This window comes from Choloepus didactylus, chromosome X (genome assembly GCF_015220235.1).
Source record: "Choloepus didactylus isolate mChoDid1 chromosome X, mChoDid1.pri, whole genome shotgun sequence".
Taxonomy (NCBI): domain Eukaryota; kingdom Metazoa; phylum Chordata; class Mammalia; order Pilosa; family Megalonychidae; genus Choloepus; species Choloepus didactylus.
In genome coordinates, this window is record NC_051334.1 from 83,340,262 (window position 1) to 83,356,709 (window position 16,448).

Consider the following 16,448-nt stretch of genomic DNA (forward strand, 5'->3'; position numbering starts at 1 on the left):
TTATGGGTGTCCCAGAGGTAGAAGAGAGGGGGAAAGGAACAGAAAGAATAATAGAAGAAATAATCACTGAAAATTTCCAAACTCTTATGAAAGACAGAGAATTAGAGATTCAAGAAGTACAGCACACCCCAAACAGAATAGTCCCCAATAGACTTACTCCAAGACACTTACTGATCAGATTGTCCAATGTCAAAGACAAAGAGAGAATTCTGGAAGCAGCAAGAGAAAAGCAATCCATCACATACAAGGGAAGCTCGATAAGACTATGTACAGATTTTTCCACAGAAACCATGGATGCAAGAAGAGAGTGGTATGATATATTTAACTTACTGAAAGAGAAGAACTGCCAAACAAGAATCCTATATCCAGCAAAACTGTCCTTCAAAAATGAGGGAGAGATTACAATATTTCCAGACAAACAAACACTGAGAGATTTCATGAATAAGAGACCAGCACTACAAGAAATACTAAAGGGGGTGCTACAGGCTGATAGGAAAAGACAGGAGAAAGAGTTTTGGAGAAGGGTGTAGAAATGAAGATTATCAGGAAGGGTAAAAAGAGAGAGAGGAAAAAATAAGACACAACATATAAAATCCAAAAGACAAAATGAGAGAAGAAAATACTGCCCTTACAGTAATAACACGAAATGTTAAAGGATTAAACTCCCCAATAAAAAGACACAGACTGGCAGAATGGATTAAACAACAGGTCCCATCTATATGTTGTCTACAAGAAACTCACCTTAGACACAAGGACAAAATAGGCTGAAAGTGAAAGGTTGGAAAAAGATATTTCATGCAAACAACAACCAGAAAAAAGCAGGAGTAGCTATATTAATATCAGACAAACTAGACTTCAAAAGTAAAACAATTAAAAGAGACAAAGAAAGACACTATATATTAACAAAAGGGAAAGTTCAACAAGAAAACATAACAATCATAAATATTTATGCATCAAACCAGAGTGCCCCAAAATTCATGAGGCAAACACTGAGAACACTGAAAGGAGAAGTAGATAACTACACAATAATAGTTGGAGACTTCAACACACTGCTTTCATCAATGGGTAGAGCATCTACACAGAGGATCAACAAGGAAATGGAGATGTTGAATTGTATGATAAATGAACCAGACTTGACATTTACAGAACACTAGACCCCACAACAGCAGGATACATGTTTTTCTCAGGTGCTCATGGAACATTCTCTAGGATAGACCACATGCTAAGTCACAAAGCAAATCTCAACAAATTTAAAAATATTGATATTATAAACAACACAATTTCAGATAATAATGGAATGATGTTGGAAATAACAGGCAGAAGATTGTAAAATTCACAAATATATGGAGACTAAACAACACACTCTTAGAAAACCAGTGGGTAAATGAAGAAATTACAAGATAAATTAGAAAATGCTTTGAGGTAAAAGAAAATGAAAACACAACATATCAAAACTTATGGGATGCAGAAAAGGTAGCACTGAGCGGGGAAATTTATTGCCCTAAATGCCTATATTAAAAGAGAATAGAGACCAAAAATGGAGAATTAACTGTTTACCTGGAGGAACTAGAGAAAGAATGGCAAATAACCACCAAAGCAAACAGAAGGAAAGAAATAACAAAGATTAGAGCAGAAATAAATGAAATTGAGAACAGGAAAAAATAGAATCAACAAAACCAGAAGGTGGTTCTTCAAGAAAATCAATAAAGCTGATGGACCCCTATCTAGGCTAACAAAAAAAAAAAAAAAAAAGAGAGAGAGCAGATGCAAATAAATGCAATCAGAAATGGGAAATGAAACATAACTACTGACCCTACAGAAATAAAGGAGATAATGACAAGATACTATGAGCAACTATATGCTAATAAACCGGGCAACTTACATGAAATGGATAACTTCCTAGAAAAGCATAAACAACCAACATTGACCCGAGAAGAAATAGATGACCTCAACAAACCAATCACAAGCAAAGAGATTGAGTCAGTCATCAAAAAGCTCCCAGAAAAGAAAAGCCCAGGACCAGATGGCTTCATATGTGAATTCTACCAAGCACTCAAGAAAGAATTAATACCAATCCTGCTCAAACTCTTCAAAAAATTGAAGAGGAGGGAAAGCTACCCAACTCATTGTATGAAGCCAACGTTACCCTAATACCAAAATCAGACAAAGATACTACAAAAAAAGGAAATTATAGACCAATCTCTTTAATGAATATAGATGAAAAAATCTTCAACAAAATACTCGCAAATAGAATCCAGCAGCATATTAAAAGATTTATACACCACAACCAAGTGGGGTTTATTCCAGGTATGCAAGGTTCGTTCAACACAAGAAAATCAATTAATGTAATACACCACATCAATCAAACAAAGGAAAAGAACCACATGATCATCTCAATCAATGCAGAAAAAGGCATTTGACAAAATTCAACATCCTTTCTTGATGAAAACACTTCAATGGATAGGAATAGAAGGGAACTTTCTCAATATGATAAAGGCAATATATGAAAACCCCACAGCTAACATGGTACTCAGTGGGGAGAAACTGAAAGCTTTCCCTCTAAGACCTGGAACAAGACAGGGATGCTCATGGTCACCATTGTTATTCAACATTGTGCTGGAAGTTTTAGCTAGAGCAATCAGGCAAGAAAAAGAAATAAAAGGCATCCAAATTGGCGAGGAAGAAGTAAAACTCTCACTGTTTGCAGATGACATGGTTCTATATGTAGAAAATCCAGAAAAATGTACAGCAAAGCTATTAGAGCTAATCAATGAATACAGCAAAGTGGAAGGCTACAAGATCAACACGCAAAAATCTGTGGTGTTCTTATACACAAGTAATGTGCAACACAAGGAAGAAATTTAAAAAATTTCATTTACAATGGCAACCAAAGGAATCAAGTATTTAGGAATAAACGTAATGAAGGCCACAAAAGACCTATACAAAGAACAGTACCAGAAACTGCTAAAAGAAACCAAACAGTAACTAAAAAAATGGAAGAACATACCATGTTCATGGATTCTAAGACTAAATATAATTAAGATGTCAACTGTATCTAAACTGATTTATAGATTCAATGCAATATCATTTAAAATCCCAAGAACTTACTTTGCAGAAATAGAAAAACCAATAACCAAATTTATTTGGAAGGGCAAGTTGCCGGAATAGCCAAAAATACCTTGAGAAAGAAGAACGAAGTGCGTGGTCTCACACTACCTGACTCTAAAGCATGTTACAAAGCTACAGTTCTCAAAACCACATGGTACTGGCATAAGGACAGAGATACTGCCAATGGAATTGAATTGAGTGTTCAGAAATAGACTCTGGCATCTACAGGCAATTGATCTTTGATAAGGCAGTGAAGCCAAAGCAACTGGGACAGAGCAGCTTCTTCAACAAATGGTTTTGGAGATCTGGATATCTATTTCCAAAAGAATGAATATATGAATATATGAATATATGAATATTAACTCCAAGTGGATCAAAGACCTAAACATAAGCGCTAAACCATAAGACTCTCAGAAGAAAATGTAGGGCAATATCTTAAAGATTTTGTGATAGAAGGTAGTTTCCTAGACCTTACACCCAAAGTGCGAGCAACCAAAGAACAAATAGACAAGTGGGACCTCCTCAAAATCAAACACTTGTGCACAACAAAGGACTTTGTTAAAAAAGTAAAAAGGTAGCCTACACAATGGGAGACAATATTTGGAAACCACATATCAGATCAGGGTTTAATATCCCCAAAATATAAAGCAAGCCTATAACCAACAACAGAAAGACAAACAACCCAATTAAAAAATGGGCAAAAGACATGGACAGACACATTTCTGAAGAGGAAATACAAATGGCTCAAAAACATATGAAAAAATGCACAACTTCACTGGCTATGTGAAAATGCAAATCAAAACCACAGTGAGATACCATCTCACACCTACCAGAATGTCTATTATCCAAAAAACAGAAAATTACAAGTGCTGGAGAGGATGTGGAGAAAGGGGCACACTTATTCATTGCTGGTGGGAATGGAGAATTGGTGCAACCACTCTGGAAGGCAGTGTAGAGGTTCCTCAGGAAGCTAAGTATAGATCTGCCATATGACCCAACTATTCCATTGCTAGGTATATACTCAAAGGAACTGAAAGTTAAGACACAAATGGACATTTGTAAACTGATGTTTATTGTGGCATTATTCACGATTGCCAAGAGATGGAAACAACCCAAATGTCCATCAATGGATGAGTGGATAAAAAAACTGTGGTATATACACATGATGGAATATTATGCAACTGTAAGACAGAACAAAGACATGGAACATATAATAACGTGGATGAAACTTGAGGACATTATGTTGAGTGAAGTTAGCCAGAAACAAAAGGACAAATACTGTATGGTCTGTCTCATATGAACTAATATTAGTGAGCAAACTTTTGAGAGTTAAAAACTGATAACACAGCCTACCAGGAAACAGACAGTGGATAGAGATCAGGCATTTGAGGCTGAAGGACTACAGAATGTTCAGCAGGATTGATTGTATGGATCCAGAAATAGCATAATAATGTGTGATGGTAGCATAATATTGTAAGTACATGGAACAAAGATGTCTGTAAGTAAGGCTGAAAGAGGTGGGATAGGGGAATGTATGACACCAGAGAGAGGTAAAGATAGATGATGAAGACTGGGACTGTATAACTTGGCAAAAACTGGAGTGGCCAATGACTGTTACTAAATGTACAAATATAAAAATGTTCTCACATGTGGGAGAACAAATGAATATCAACCATGAAAGTGTTGAAAAAAGGGATGGTATTTGGGAAAATATATAATCAAAGCAAACTGGAGTCTATGGTGAACAGTAACACTGTAACATGCTTCCATTAAATGTAACAAAGGAATATACCAAAGTTAAATGTTCATGAGAGATGGATATAAGGGAGGGATATGGGATTCTTGGTAGTGGTGTTGTTTTCTGTCCTTACTAATATATTGTATTGCATGACACTTTATTTTTCTTTTTATTATCTTTTTTATTATTCACCAAAAAACACTTTTTCAGAGTAATCAATATGTTCAAGTGCTGACTGGTGATAAATGTACAACTGTATGATACCGTGAACAATTGATTGTATACTGTGGATAATTGTATGTTATGTGAATATATATCTATAAAATTGTAGGAAAAATATAAATGGGGTAAAAGTGCTGGAGAAAACATAGAGAGAGGATGTACCTATTTACTGTTGATGACAAGGCAGAACGGTGTAGTCTTTTTGGAGGTCAATGTGGTATTTCCACAAGAAGCTAAGTATGTGGGGGCCATAAGGTCCTGCAACCTCTTTATGGGGTATGTACTTGGAAGAACTGAGAGCAAAGACATGAATGGACATTTGCAGACTGGTGTTTGTGGAGGCAGTATTCATGATTTGCAGTGGGTGAAGGTGGCCTAAGGGTACACTGACTGAGGAATAGAATGGTGAAATGTGGTGTATGCATGCATGGAATATTGAGCAACTATGAGAAGGAGTGAAGTTGTGAGATACACAAGGAGGTGAATGGATACTGTAGACAGCATTTTGAGTGAAGTACGCCAGAAACTAAGGCAAACTCTATAATGCCTCACCAATGTGGACTAACTACAAAACTCAGAATTGAATCTTAGAGCACAGCGTAACAGGGAAATGATTATTGTAATGGTCCCTGGACTGTAAGCTCTTAGAGCAGTCAAATCCATTCCTGAATTGTGATGGCTATCTCCAAACTCTGAGATGCTTATCCCTTGGTGTATAACCTGACTGGTCTCTATAACACTGGGTATCTGGGTTACACCAGAAACTCAGAGCTAGAGCTCGGCAGAGATGAATACAGTGTTAACACAGACAGCAACTGTCAACAACAACAATAAAAAAAGCTGAAAAAGAGCCCAGACTTCAATTAGAGTGATGAATGAGGCAGAGCTGGTTAAGACTAGGGCAAATCGGGCCGAAGGGTAAAGGTTGAAGCTGACCATGTGTTAAAACTTCAACTTCCATGTGAGACCAAGGGAAGAAATGTTTATTTGGTGTAGGATCTATATTTTCTAAACAATATAACTTCTACAGTCAGTTTGTTCAAACACAACAATTACATGGAACTTTGAGATATGGCAGATCTGTATAGGTTAGAGTGAAATAGCAACACATCTCAAAGTAATTTGGGTGGAGAATAAAAATATCCTATTCAAAGTTCCATGTATATATATTTGGGGTTCCCCTGAGGAGCTGGGGGAGGATGTGGAGGTGTTGGACTTCCTCACCTGGATTGTTGCTGATGTTCTCACGAACACTGGGGACTGGTAGCTTGACATGCTGAGCCGTTTGTCTTGGGGCTTGCCCCTATGAAGCTTGTTACTGCAAAGGAGAGGCTAAACCTGCTTATAAAGTTGAGAGGTCATTTTGGAGATTATTCTTACACAAGCTTCAGTCAGGTATTTTGAATTGCCACTGTATGCCAAGTCCCAACCAACAGTATTCCTGAAAACCCTAAAGAATACCCTGGGCTCTATCTAAGACTCTATAAGTGTATTACTTAGCAAGTTTACTTTTTCAGAAACTTAAGGCTTTCAGATTGTTCCTATGCCATATAAGTCCCGAAACCCAGAGTTACTACTCTCTCTAAGAACATCAACCAGTTTCATTCTCTAGCCCATGATTTCAACACCTTTTTTCAATATGAATAAGTTAAAATGGTCACTGCCCAGTGTGCCAGTTTGAATATATTGTGTCCCCCAAACGCCATTATCTTTGATGTAATCTTGTGTGGGCAGACATTATCAGTGTTGATTAGATTGTAATTCTTTGAGTGTTTCTTTGGAGTGCACCCCACCCAGCTGTGGGTGATGACCCTGATTGGATAATTTCCATGGAGGTGTTGCTCCGCCCATTCGGGGTGGGTCTAAGTTGATCAGTGGAGCCATATAAATGAGCTGACATAACAGAAGGAACTCAGTGCAGCTGAGAGTGAACTTTTGAAGACAAGTTACAGACAAGAGGGATGCTTTGAAGAAAGCACAGGAGCTGCAGATGAGAGACAGTTTGAAGATGGCTGTTGAAAGCAGACTCTTGCTCTGGAGAAGCTAAGAAAGGACAAATATCCCAAGTGCAACTAAGAGTGACATTTTTGAGGAACTGCAGCCTAGAGAGGACCGTCTAGGGAGAAAGCCATTTTGAAACCAGAACTTTGGAGCAGATGCCAGCCACGTGCCTTCCCAGCTAACAGAGGTTTTCTGGACACCATTGGCCATCCTCCAGTGAAGGTACCCAATTGCTGATGTGTTACCTTGGACACTTTATGGCCTTAAGACTGTAAGTGTGTAACCAAATAAACCCCCTTTATAAAAGCCAGTCCATTTCTAGTGTTTTGCATTCCAGCAGCATTAGCAAACTAAAATACCCAGATATCCCTGAAGATTGAAAGAATGATCAAAAGAGAGGGAAGAGTTGTAACTGAGAAGTTAGATTCAACAGATGATTATAACATCTGATTCATTATATAGATATTTCTTTTTAGTTTCTACTGTATTAGAATTGCTAGAAGGAAATACCTGAAATTGTTGAACTGTAATCCAGTAGCGTTGATCTTTGATAATGACTGTATAACTATATAGCTTTCATCTTGTGACCATGTGATTGTGAAAACCTTGTGACTGACACCCCTATTATCCAGTGTATGGGTAGATGAGTAATAGAATAAAGACATGCATGAAAAAAGTAATAATAGGTTGGGAATATGGGGAAAACACCCCTAATAATCTAGGGACAGTAGTTAATAGTACCACGTTAATAATCTTTCATCAATTGTAACAAATGTAACTAAAAAGTAGAACTGAAAAAGTAGAATTAAAAAAAGTGCTATCACTGATTGTAAAAAATTTTCCTCACCAATGCAAGTGTTTGTGGTGAGGAGGTGTTTGGGAATCCTAATTTTATGCATGATTGTTCTGTAATCCCATATCTTCTCATACATTTTTTATTAAAAAATAAATATGACTTAAATTTTCAAAAAAAGGTAAATGGATTAAACTCTCCAGTCAAAAGGCAGAGATGGGCAGAATGGATAAGAAAGCATGAGCCAACTATGTGCTGTTTGTAAGAGCCTCATCTCAAACTCAAATATACAGGTAGGTTTTGAGTGAATGGAGAGAAAAAATATATGCCATGCAAGTAGTAACCAAAAGAAAGCTGGGGGCTATATTAATATTGGATAAAATAGACTTTAAGTAACAAACTGTTATGAGGGACAAAGATGGTAATTATAAATGGGACAATTCACAGGAAGATATAACTAATTATAAATGTATATGTAACTAACAGCAAATACTAACAGATTTGAAGGGAGAAATTGATGGTTCTACATTAATAGCAGGAGACTTTAACATACCATTCTAAATAATGGATAGAACACCTAGTCAGAAGATCAAGGGTTTGTATGATAAACTAAACAAACTAGACCTAAAATACATATATAAAACACTGGACTAATGAAACCAGAATATGCATTGTTCTTGAGTGCACATGGATCATTCTCCAAGATAGACCATACACTGGGTCACAGAACAAATCTAAATAAATTTTAAAATATTGAAAGCATATAAAGCATTTTGCCAACCAAAATGGAATGAAGCTAGGAAACAATAATAGAGGGAGAAATGGAAAATTCACAAGTATGTGGAAATTAAACAACATATTCGTAAACAATTAATGGGTTAAAGCAGAAATCAAAAGTGAAATTAGGAAATATCTTGAGGAAAATGAAATACAACATTCCAACCTTATAGGACACAGTGAAGGAAGTCCTGGGAAGGAAATTTATAACTATAAACGCCTGCATTAGAAAGATGAAATACCTCAAATCAGAGCTCTAACCTCAAAACTGTGAGAACTAGAAAAAGAAGGGCAAGTTAAACCCAAAGCTAGCAGAAGTAAGGAAATGAAAAAGATTAGAATGGAGACAAATGAAATAGAAAACAACAACAAAATAACAGTAAAATCAACAAAACCAAAAGTTGGTTCTTTGAAAAGACCAATAAAATTGATGTAATTTCAGCTAGCCTGACAAAGAAAAAAAGAGAGAGGATACAAATAACTAAAATCAGAAATGAAAAATGGGACATTAACACTGACCCCACTGAAATATAAAGGACTATAAGAGGATACAATGAACAACTGTTTGCCAATAAAATATATAACCTAGATGATATGGACAAATTCTTAGAAAAACTACATACCTACATTGACTGAAGAAGAAATAGAAGATCTCAAGAAACAAATTACTAGTAAAGAGATTGAATACGTAATTAAAAACCTCCCCAAAATGAAGAATCCAGGACCAGATGGCTTCACAGGGGAATTCTAACAAACATTACAAGAAAACTTAGCTCCAATTCTGCTCAAACTATTCCAGAAAATTGGATAGGAGGGAATACACTCTAATTTATTCTACAAGGGCAAGATAACCCTCATACCAAAACCAGATAAAGATACCACAAGAAAACTACAGACCAATATCTCTTAAGAATATATGTAAAACTCCTTGACAAAATACTATCAAACAGAACTGAACAGCATATTGAAACAAATATACACCATGATGAAGTTGGATTTATCCCTGGTATGCAAGGGTAGTTCAACATAAGAAAAGCAATTAATATAATACACCACATTAACAGAATGAAGGAATAAAAGCACATGATCCTCTACATTGATGCTGAAAAGGCTTTTTACAGAATACAGCACTCTTTCTTGATAAAAACCCTTAGAACACTAGGAATAGAAGGACACTTCCTCAACGTAACAAATGACATCCATGGAAATCCCACAGCTAACATGCTACTTAATGGTGAAAAACTGAAAACTTTCCCTCTGAGATCAGGAACAAGACAAGGATGCCCAGTGTCACCACTGTTATTCAACATTGAACTGGAAGCTCTTGCCAGTGCAATTAGGGAAGAAAAAAAAATAAAAGGCAACTGAATTGGAAAGGAAAAAGTAAAATTTCCCTATTTCCAGATGATATAATCCCACATACAGAAAATTTGGAAAAAAACACAACAAAGCTCCTAAGCTAATAATTGAATTCAGCAAAGTGGCCAGGTACAAGATCAACACCCTAAGAGCAGTAGTATTTCTATAGATAAGCAATGAACAATTGGAAGAAGAAATCAAGAAAAAAGTCCATTCACAATAGCAACTTAAAGAATCAATCAAATATATAAGAATAAATCTAACCAAGGATGTAAAGGATTGTACACAGAAAACTATAAAACATTACTAAAATAAATTAAAGGAGACCTAAATAAATGGAAGTATATTCTGTGTTCATGGATTGGAAGACTAAATATCATTAAAATGTCAATAGTACCCAAAGCAAACATTCAGTGCAATCGCAATCAAAATTCCAACTCTCTTTGCATAAATGGGAAATCCAGTTATCAAATTTATATGGAATGGTAAGATTCCCCAGATAGCTAAAGCTATGTTGAAAAAGAAGAACAAAATTGAAGAGCTCACACTTCTCAATCTTAAACTTATTACAAAGCCACATTAGTCAAAACTGCATTGTACTGGCACAAGGCGACACATACAGACCAATGAAATCAAATTGAGAGCTCAGAAATCAACCCTCACATTTATTGCCAACTGATTTTTGACAAGGGGAAAAAGACCACTCAATTGGGAAAGAATAGTCTCTTCAACAAATGATGCTGGGAAAACTGGATGTCCATTTGCAAAAGAATGAAGGAGTACTACACTACTCAAACAGTGAACCTTAAGTTAAACCTTGGACTTTAATTAAAAATACAGTTATAAAAATGTCCTATCATCAATTGTAACAAAAGTTCCACATCAATGCAAGGTGTTGGTGGTGGAGTGGTATATGGGAATCTTGTATTTTGTGCATGATTGTTCTGTAAACCCTCAACTTTTCTAATAAAAGAAGATACACAAGTTGCAAGCAAGTGCATAAAAATGCTCAATTTCATTAGACAAATGAAATTTCACTAGACAATGAGGGAAATGCAAAGCAAAACACAGTGACATACCACTTCATAGCGACTAGGATGGCTATAACCATAAAATGGAAAATTAACATGTATTGGCAAGGATGTGGAGAAATAGGAACTCCTGTACCTTAATGATGGGAGCATAAAATGGTGTAATGGCTGTGGAAAACAGTATGGGAGTTCCTCAAAAATTGACCCAGCAATTCCTCTTCTAGTTATATACTCCCCAAATTTAAAACAGGCATTCAAACAAATAATTGTACACAAATATTAACATCAGCACTATTCACAATAATCGCAAGGTGGAAACAGCTTAAATGTCCATCAACAGATGAAAGGATAAAAAAAATATGGTATAACCTCATAATGGAATATTATTTAGCTATAAAACAGAATGAAATACCGATACATGTTACAATGTGGATGAACCTGGAAAACATTATTCTGAGTAAAAGGAAACAGATACAAAAGGACACATATTGTATGATTCCATTTATAGGAAACATCCAGAATAGTTAAATCCATAGAGACAGAGTGCAGATTATTGGTTGACAGGGACTGGGGTGAGAGGGGATGGGGAGTGACTGCTAATGGGCAGAGGGTTTCCTTTTGGGGTGGTGAAAATGTTTTGGAACTAGACAAAGGTAATAGTTTCACAACATTGTGAGTATACTAAATATTACTGAATTGTACACTTTAAAATGAATTTTATATTGTGTGAATTTTACCTCAATTTAAAAAATGAATACTCTTACTTTCCCTCCTCTCTGGAAGACCAAGCCTCTTAATTGTCTGAGACATGCAGGATCCCTTATATACTCATTAACAATATAATAACAAGTTACTATATAATGAACCCTTATATTGTGTTGTGAAATGTGACACATGCTTTTCATGCACCGTATTAGTTAAGCCTCACAACATCAACAATCCTTTGCATATAGTAGGTGCGAAGCAATTATTTGTAGTACGAATGAACAATCCTATAAGTAAGGTTCATGTGAAGTAACTGAGACCGAGAGAGATTAGGTAATTTGCCCCAGGTCTCCTAGTTAGTAAGTGGCAGAATTCAAATTCTAAGACTTACAGGACAAAAATACCATTTTTGGCTTCAGCTCTAATTTGACTTTAGGGAGAAGACAGTAGGTTCTATTCCTAGAGAAAAGTAAGGCCCTTAATATCACTTTTTGAGACATATTGAAACTCAAATCTATAAATTTGGTTGCAGAGGAAAAGGCATGGCCTTTGGTATCAATCAAGCAGCCTTGACTTCCAATTCTAGCTCCACTATTTACCAGATGTGGGACTTTAGGAATATTTGATTTAACCTGATTGAAAACCAGGTCTTTCATTTGTTAAGACTGTAAAATGAGAATGACAGGATGGACTTGTAGAACCAGAATTGGAAGTCAAGGCTGCCTTACTCTCTTGATTTTTAAATAATGGCAATTGATGCAAAATGTTAAGAAAATATTGTGCAGGCCAAATAAAATAAATCTGCAGGCTACATTTGGCCTATGAGTCTCGAGTTTTGACCTCTGTATTAGTTGAGAGGAGATAGGGAGCTAACATAGCATGGGCGATAAGAGCATGGATGATAACTGCATGTGCTACCATCCAGGTTTGGCCACTCACTAGATATATGACCTTAGGCAAGTTACTTAATCTTTCTGTGTCTCAGTTTACTCATCTGTAAAGTCAGCATAATAACAATATATTCCTCACAAGGTTGTGATGAGTATTAAGTGTTTGTGTGTGTGTGTGTAGTCACTTAGAAACAGTGCCTGGCATGTAGCACCACTAGTGTGTGTGTATTACTATTGTTATCAATATGTTAAAGAAATAAAATAAATAAGCTCTAAACTTCCTTTCAGATTTAAATATGATGTGATTCAATAAGAACTTATACAAAGCCAATTATTTGCACTGATTCTATCTTGGTCTTTTCCTCAGGTTGCTCATCTGTGCCTCAGTTTATAAATCTGCACAATGGGGCTAGTAATGGTACCTGCCTCATATGGTCATTTTGAATACTAAATGAGTTAATATATGGAGAGCTATATTTCTAAAGTGCTTGGAAGAGTGCCTGGCACAGAGTAAGCACCATAAGTGTTAGCCATTATCATTATTAATTTTTTAAGATTTCTTGACAAAGTTTATGTGAGTCAATACTGGAAAAACTCCAACATATTTTAAAGTGTTTTTATTTAGATATAGCCACATACCATACAATCCATCCAAAGTGTACATTCAATGGCTCTTGGTATAATCACAGAATTGTGTATTCATCACCACAATTAATTTTAGAACATTTTTATTACTCCAAAAAGAAAATCACCAAATATCTTATACTCCCCTATTGTTGACACTTAGCATTGGGTCCAACATATTTTAATAGTGGTTACAATGTGGCATTGATCTTGGGAGCAAAGCCTATGCCATAGTTGAGCTAAACTTCTGACTCTTCAATCAAACATTAAAGAAAAAACCCCAAAGCTGTGAGCCCCGAGAAGAGGAAGAATTTTCCAGTCATTGCACAGTCTGCTTACTGCACCTAAATACCAGATTGACATTTTTAAAAAAGACAACATATCTATGAAGGCAACTAATTGAATTAATTTTAAGAGCTCTTTCTATATTTTCCATAATATCTAGAAGATGGAGGTGTGGAAAGTTAAAACTCTGATGCACAGAATTGAGTAGAAGAAAGTTCTATATTGAGAGAAGGTTATCTCCTGCCTCCCCACCTGGGGTACACTACTGATTTGTCAAATCTGTAAGAGAAGGAAGTTATAAATGGATTCAGGTTTTTGGGGGCTAGAAAAAAGAGACACCCCAACCATAATTTGTAAGATGAGAGGAAATTTTAAGAAATAATGGAATCTTGGAAGGACTTCGAAGTGAGGGGATGTTCAGTTTCACAAGGAGTCCTTGTAGGAGGGGACTGTAAATATACTGGGACTCCACACAGAATGAATAGGGAACATTGTACAACACAAGTTTAAAGGTGATGGCAGTGGGATTCTAGTGGTGAAGTGACAATAAATACAAGTGGAATCTCCAGGGGGAGAAGATGGGGATTCTTCAACGTCAGAGGACATGAGCAAGGGGAGGTCCCACTTTGAGAAACGCAGGGGATCCTATTGTGAAGAGACAGGATATAATATGAAAACTCCACTGTGAGTTGATAAGTACCTCGTAAGACCATTAGTGAAAAGGACAGGGGACTAGCGGTAATCCAAATGGGGAAAAGGGAGGAAGGTTTTGGGGTTTGTGTCAAGAAATATTGTAGAATTCTAAGTTTTAAGAGGCAAGATATACAGGAGAAGTCATTTTATAGATAAGGAGGGTATGGGATGTTCCCCAGTGTGACAGGAGACAATACAGAGGAGACCCCGGATATAGTAAAGGAGTAGCCTAATGAAACGAAAGAAAAAAATGAAGTCCCCACTAGGAGGGGTAGGAAAAATATTAGAAACCCCAATAAGAAAGGTGCATGTTTGAGAAGACAAGGGACAAGTACAATCCTAGAAGGAAGGAAGAGGAAAAGGTAATTACGAACCTCAAAAGGTTGGGGATGGTAAAATGTAAGTGGAAAAGGAGTATAGGAGGTAGGGTGTGGAGTGGATTACCCAGGGAAAAGAAAGGTTAACAAGAGTGGAATTATGATTTTAAAAGTAGGGGCCCTTTGAAAGGGTATGAGAGAGTTTGTGGGAACCCTTGTGGGAGGGTAAAGAGGACACTCTACTTTGAAAAGACAGTGGAAAAAGACAGCGGACAAGGCAGGATCATAGTGTGATGAAAGCAGGATCACTAGCATGAGGTACCAGGAAATAAGGTGAGACCCCTAATAAGTGGATGCTCCTGGGACTCCAGGCTGATAAAAACAGGGGCTCTAGTATGAAGGGAAAGGATGTATTGTAGGATTCTTACGCTATTGGAGAAGATGAGAAAATGGTGAAGTCCACAGGGAAAGAGAATGGATGGTTTATCATTATGTGAAAAGGGGGTACCCAGTGGGATTGGAAAGGGTGTATTGTGGGATCACAAGTGGGAGAAGATGTGAAGCATTTCAGCCAGTGTAAGAGGATCGGGAAAAAAGGACTGATCCCAGTGTGGGATAATGGAGAGCTAGTAAGAAGGGCAGGAAATATTTTGGGGCTTCTAGTAGGAGGGGATGGGAAAGTGATGAGGCTCCTAAGTGGATGCAGCGGTGGAGCTCGCAGTATGAGAGAACAATTTAAGGGCACAAGGTATGCTATTTCCTCAATTGGATAGAGTGGGGGCCTCCAGAATTAGAGCACAAGGCACAAGTGGCTACCCGTAGGAAAAAAGGAGGGCCCTAGTGGGAAGAACCAGAAAATTAATGTGGGCAGGGCGAGGAAACAATATAAGAAACCTTAGGGAAGTGATGGCGACACTGTGAGACCCTCCAGGAAGGGCACAGGAAATAGTGTGGAATGCCAAAGGTTAGGGACGTGGAGCTCTCCAGGGAACGAAAGGAAAACCGCAGTGTGAGAGCTGACAAAAGAGGGAGACACCTGAAGGGTAGGGCAGACGATTATGCTGGAGCATAATTTCCCCACCTTAGGTGTCCATCCCCACTTACCCAGGCAGAGTTCAAAGACGTAGGCGTAGTAGGACCATAGCACGACGAGGACGATAACGAGTACCGGCATCCAGGACAGTACCCGGCGGCAGCACCGCAGCACCCCAGACAGAGCCATTTTCCAGCCCCGCCGCATCTTTGGCTCGAAGATCGACGTAGCAGGCCTGTTGTCGCTGGGTAGGAACTGCTTGGGCGGTGGCTGGGCGACGGGAAGGCGGGCCGTGCGGCGCTCCACTGCCTAGCCTGGCGGGAACGTCTCACGGAGCCAGTGCCACCTGTGGTGCTGCAAGGCCTTGGGCGCCCCGCCTGACACAATAGGCATGAGTCACAGCAAGGAGGAACTGGCGGCGTCGGAGCGGAAGGTGATCCATCAGGCAGTCTAGGCTGGTGCGTTCAGAGGGAGTGTAGCCCCCCCCCCCCTTGCTACAGAGCTAGTTGCCGGGGTGGAAATCTGCAAAGTATAAATCGTAAGAAAATTTGGGCCCGCCCATCTGCTCTTACTGCAGTGCGTCACCCTACGTTTCTTCAATCTCTCTCCCTCTCTCTCCCTCCCTCTCTCTCTCTCTGTCTCTCTCTCTCTCTCACACACACACACTCACATGAGCACACATACACACAGTGAATGATACGAACTATACCATCTCATGACTTAAAGGTCATCCAGCCCCATTCTCCCACTGCTGCTTGAACAATATGCTTAACACGTAGTGCCGCAGTTGCTGTTCATGCGTCCAATGACAGGGCGTTCTCTCCTTCCCTCTCTCCTTCCCTCCTTCCTGAGTTAGCCTAGTCCATTTTCAG

General features: G+C 37.9%; 1 protein-coding gene across 7 annotated transcripts in view; it reads right to left on the bottom strand.

Moving 5' to 3' along the window:
- ZDHHC15 (zinc finger DHHC-type palmitoyltransferase 15) overlaps nucleotides 1-15,790 on the bottom strand; it is a 232,114-nt gene extending 216,324 nt beyond the window's left edge. For 6 of the 7 annotated variants that reach the window (XM_037821525.1, XM_037821523.1, XM_037821520.1 and 3 more), the window contains exon 1: nucleotides 15,648-15,783. In XM_037821525.1, coding sequence (XP_037677453.1) covers nucleotides 15,648-15,783 — 136 coding nt within the window. Of the gene's footprint in view, nucleotides 1-15,647 lie in introns of all 7 variants that reach the window. The other variant, XM_037821519.1, reaches the window with a different exon arrangement.
- Nucleotides 15,791-16,448: the final 658 nt, after the last annotated feature.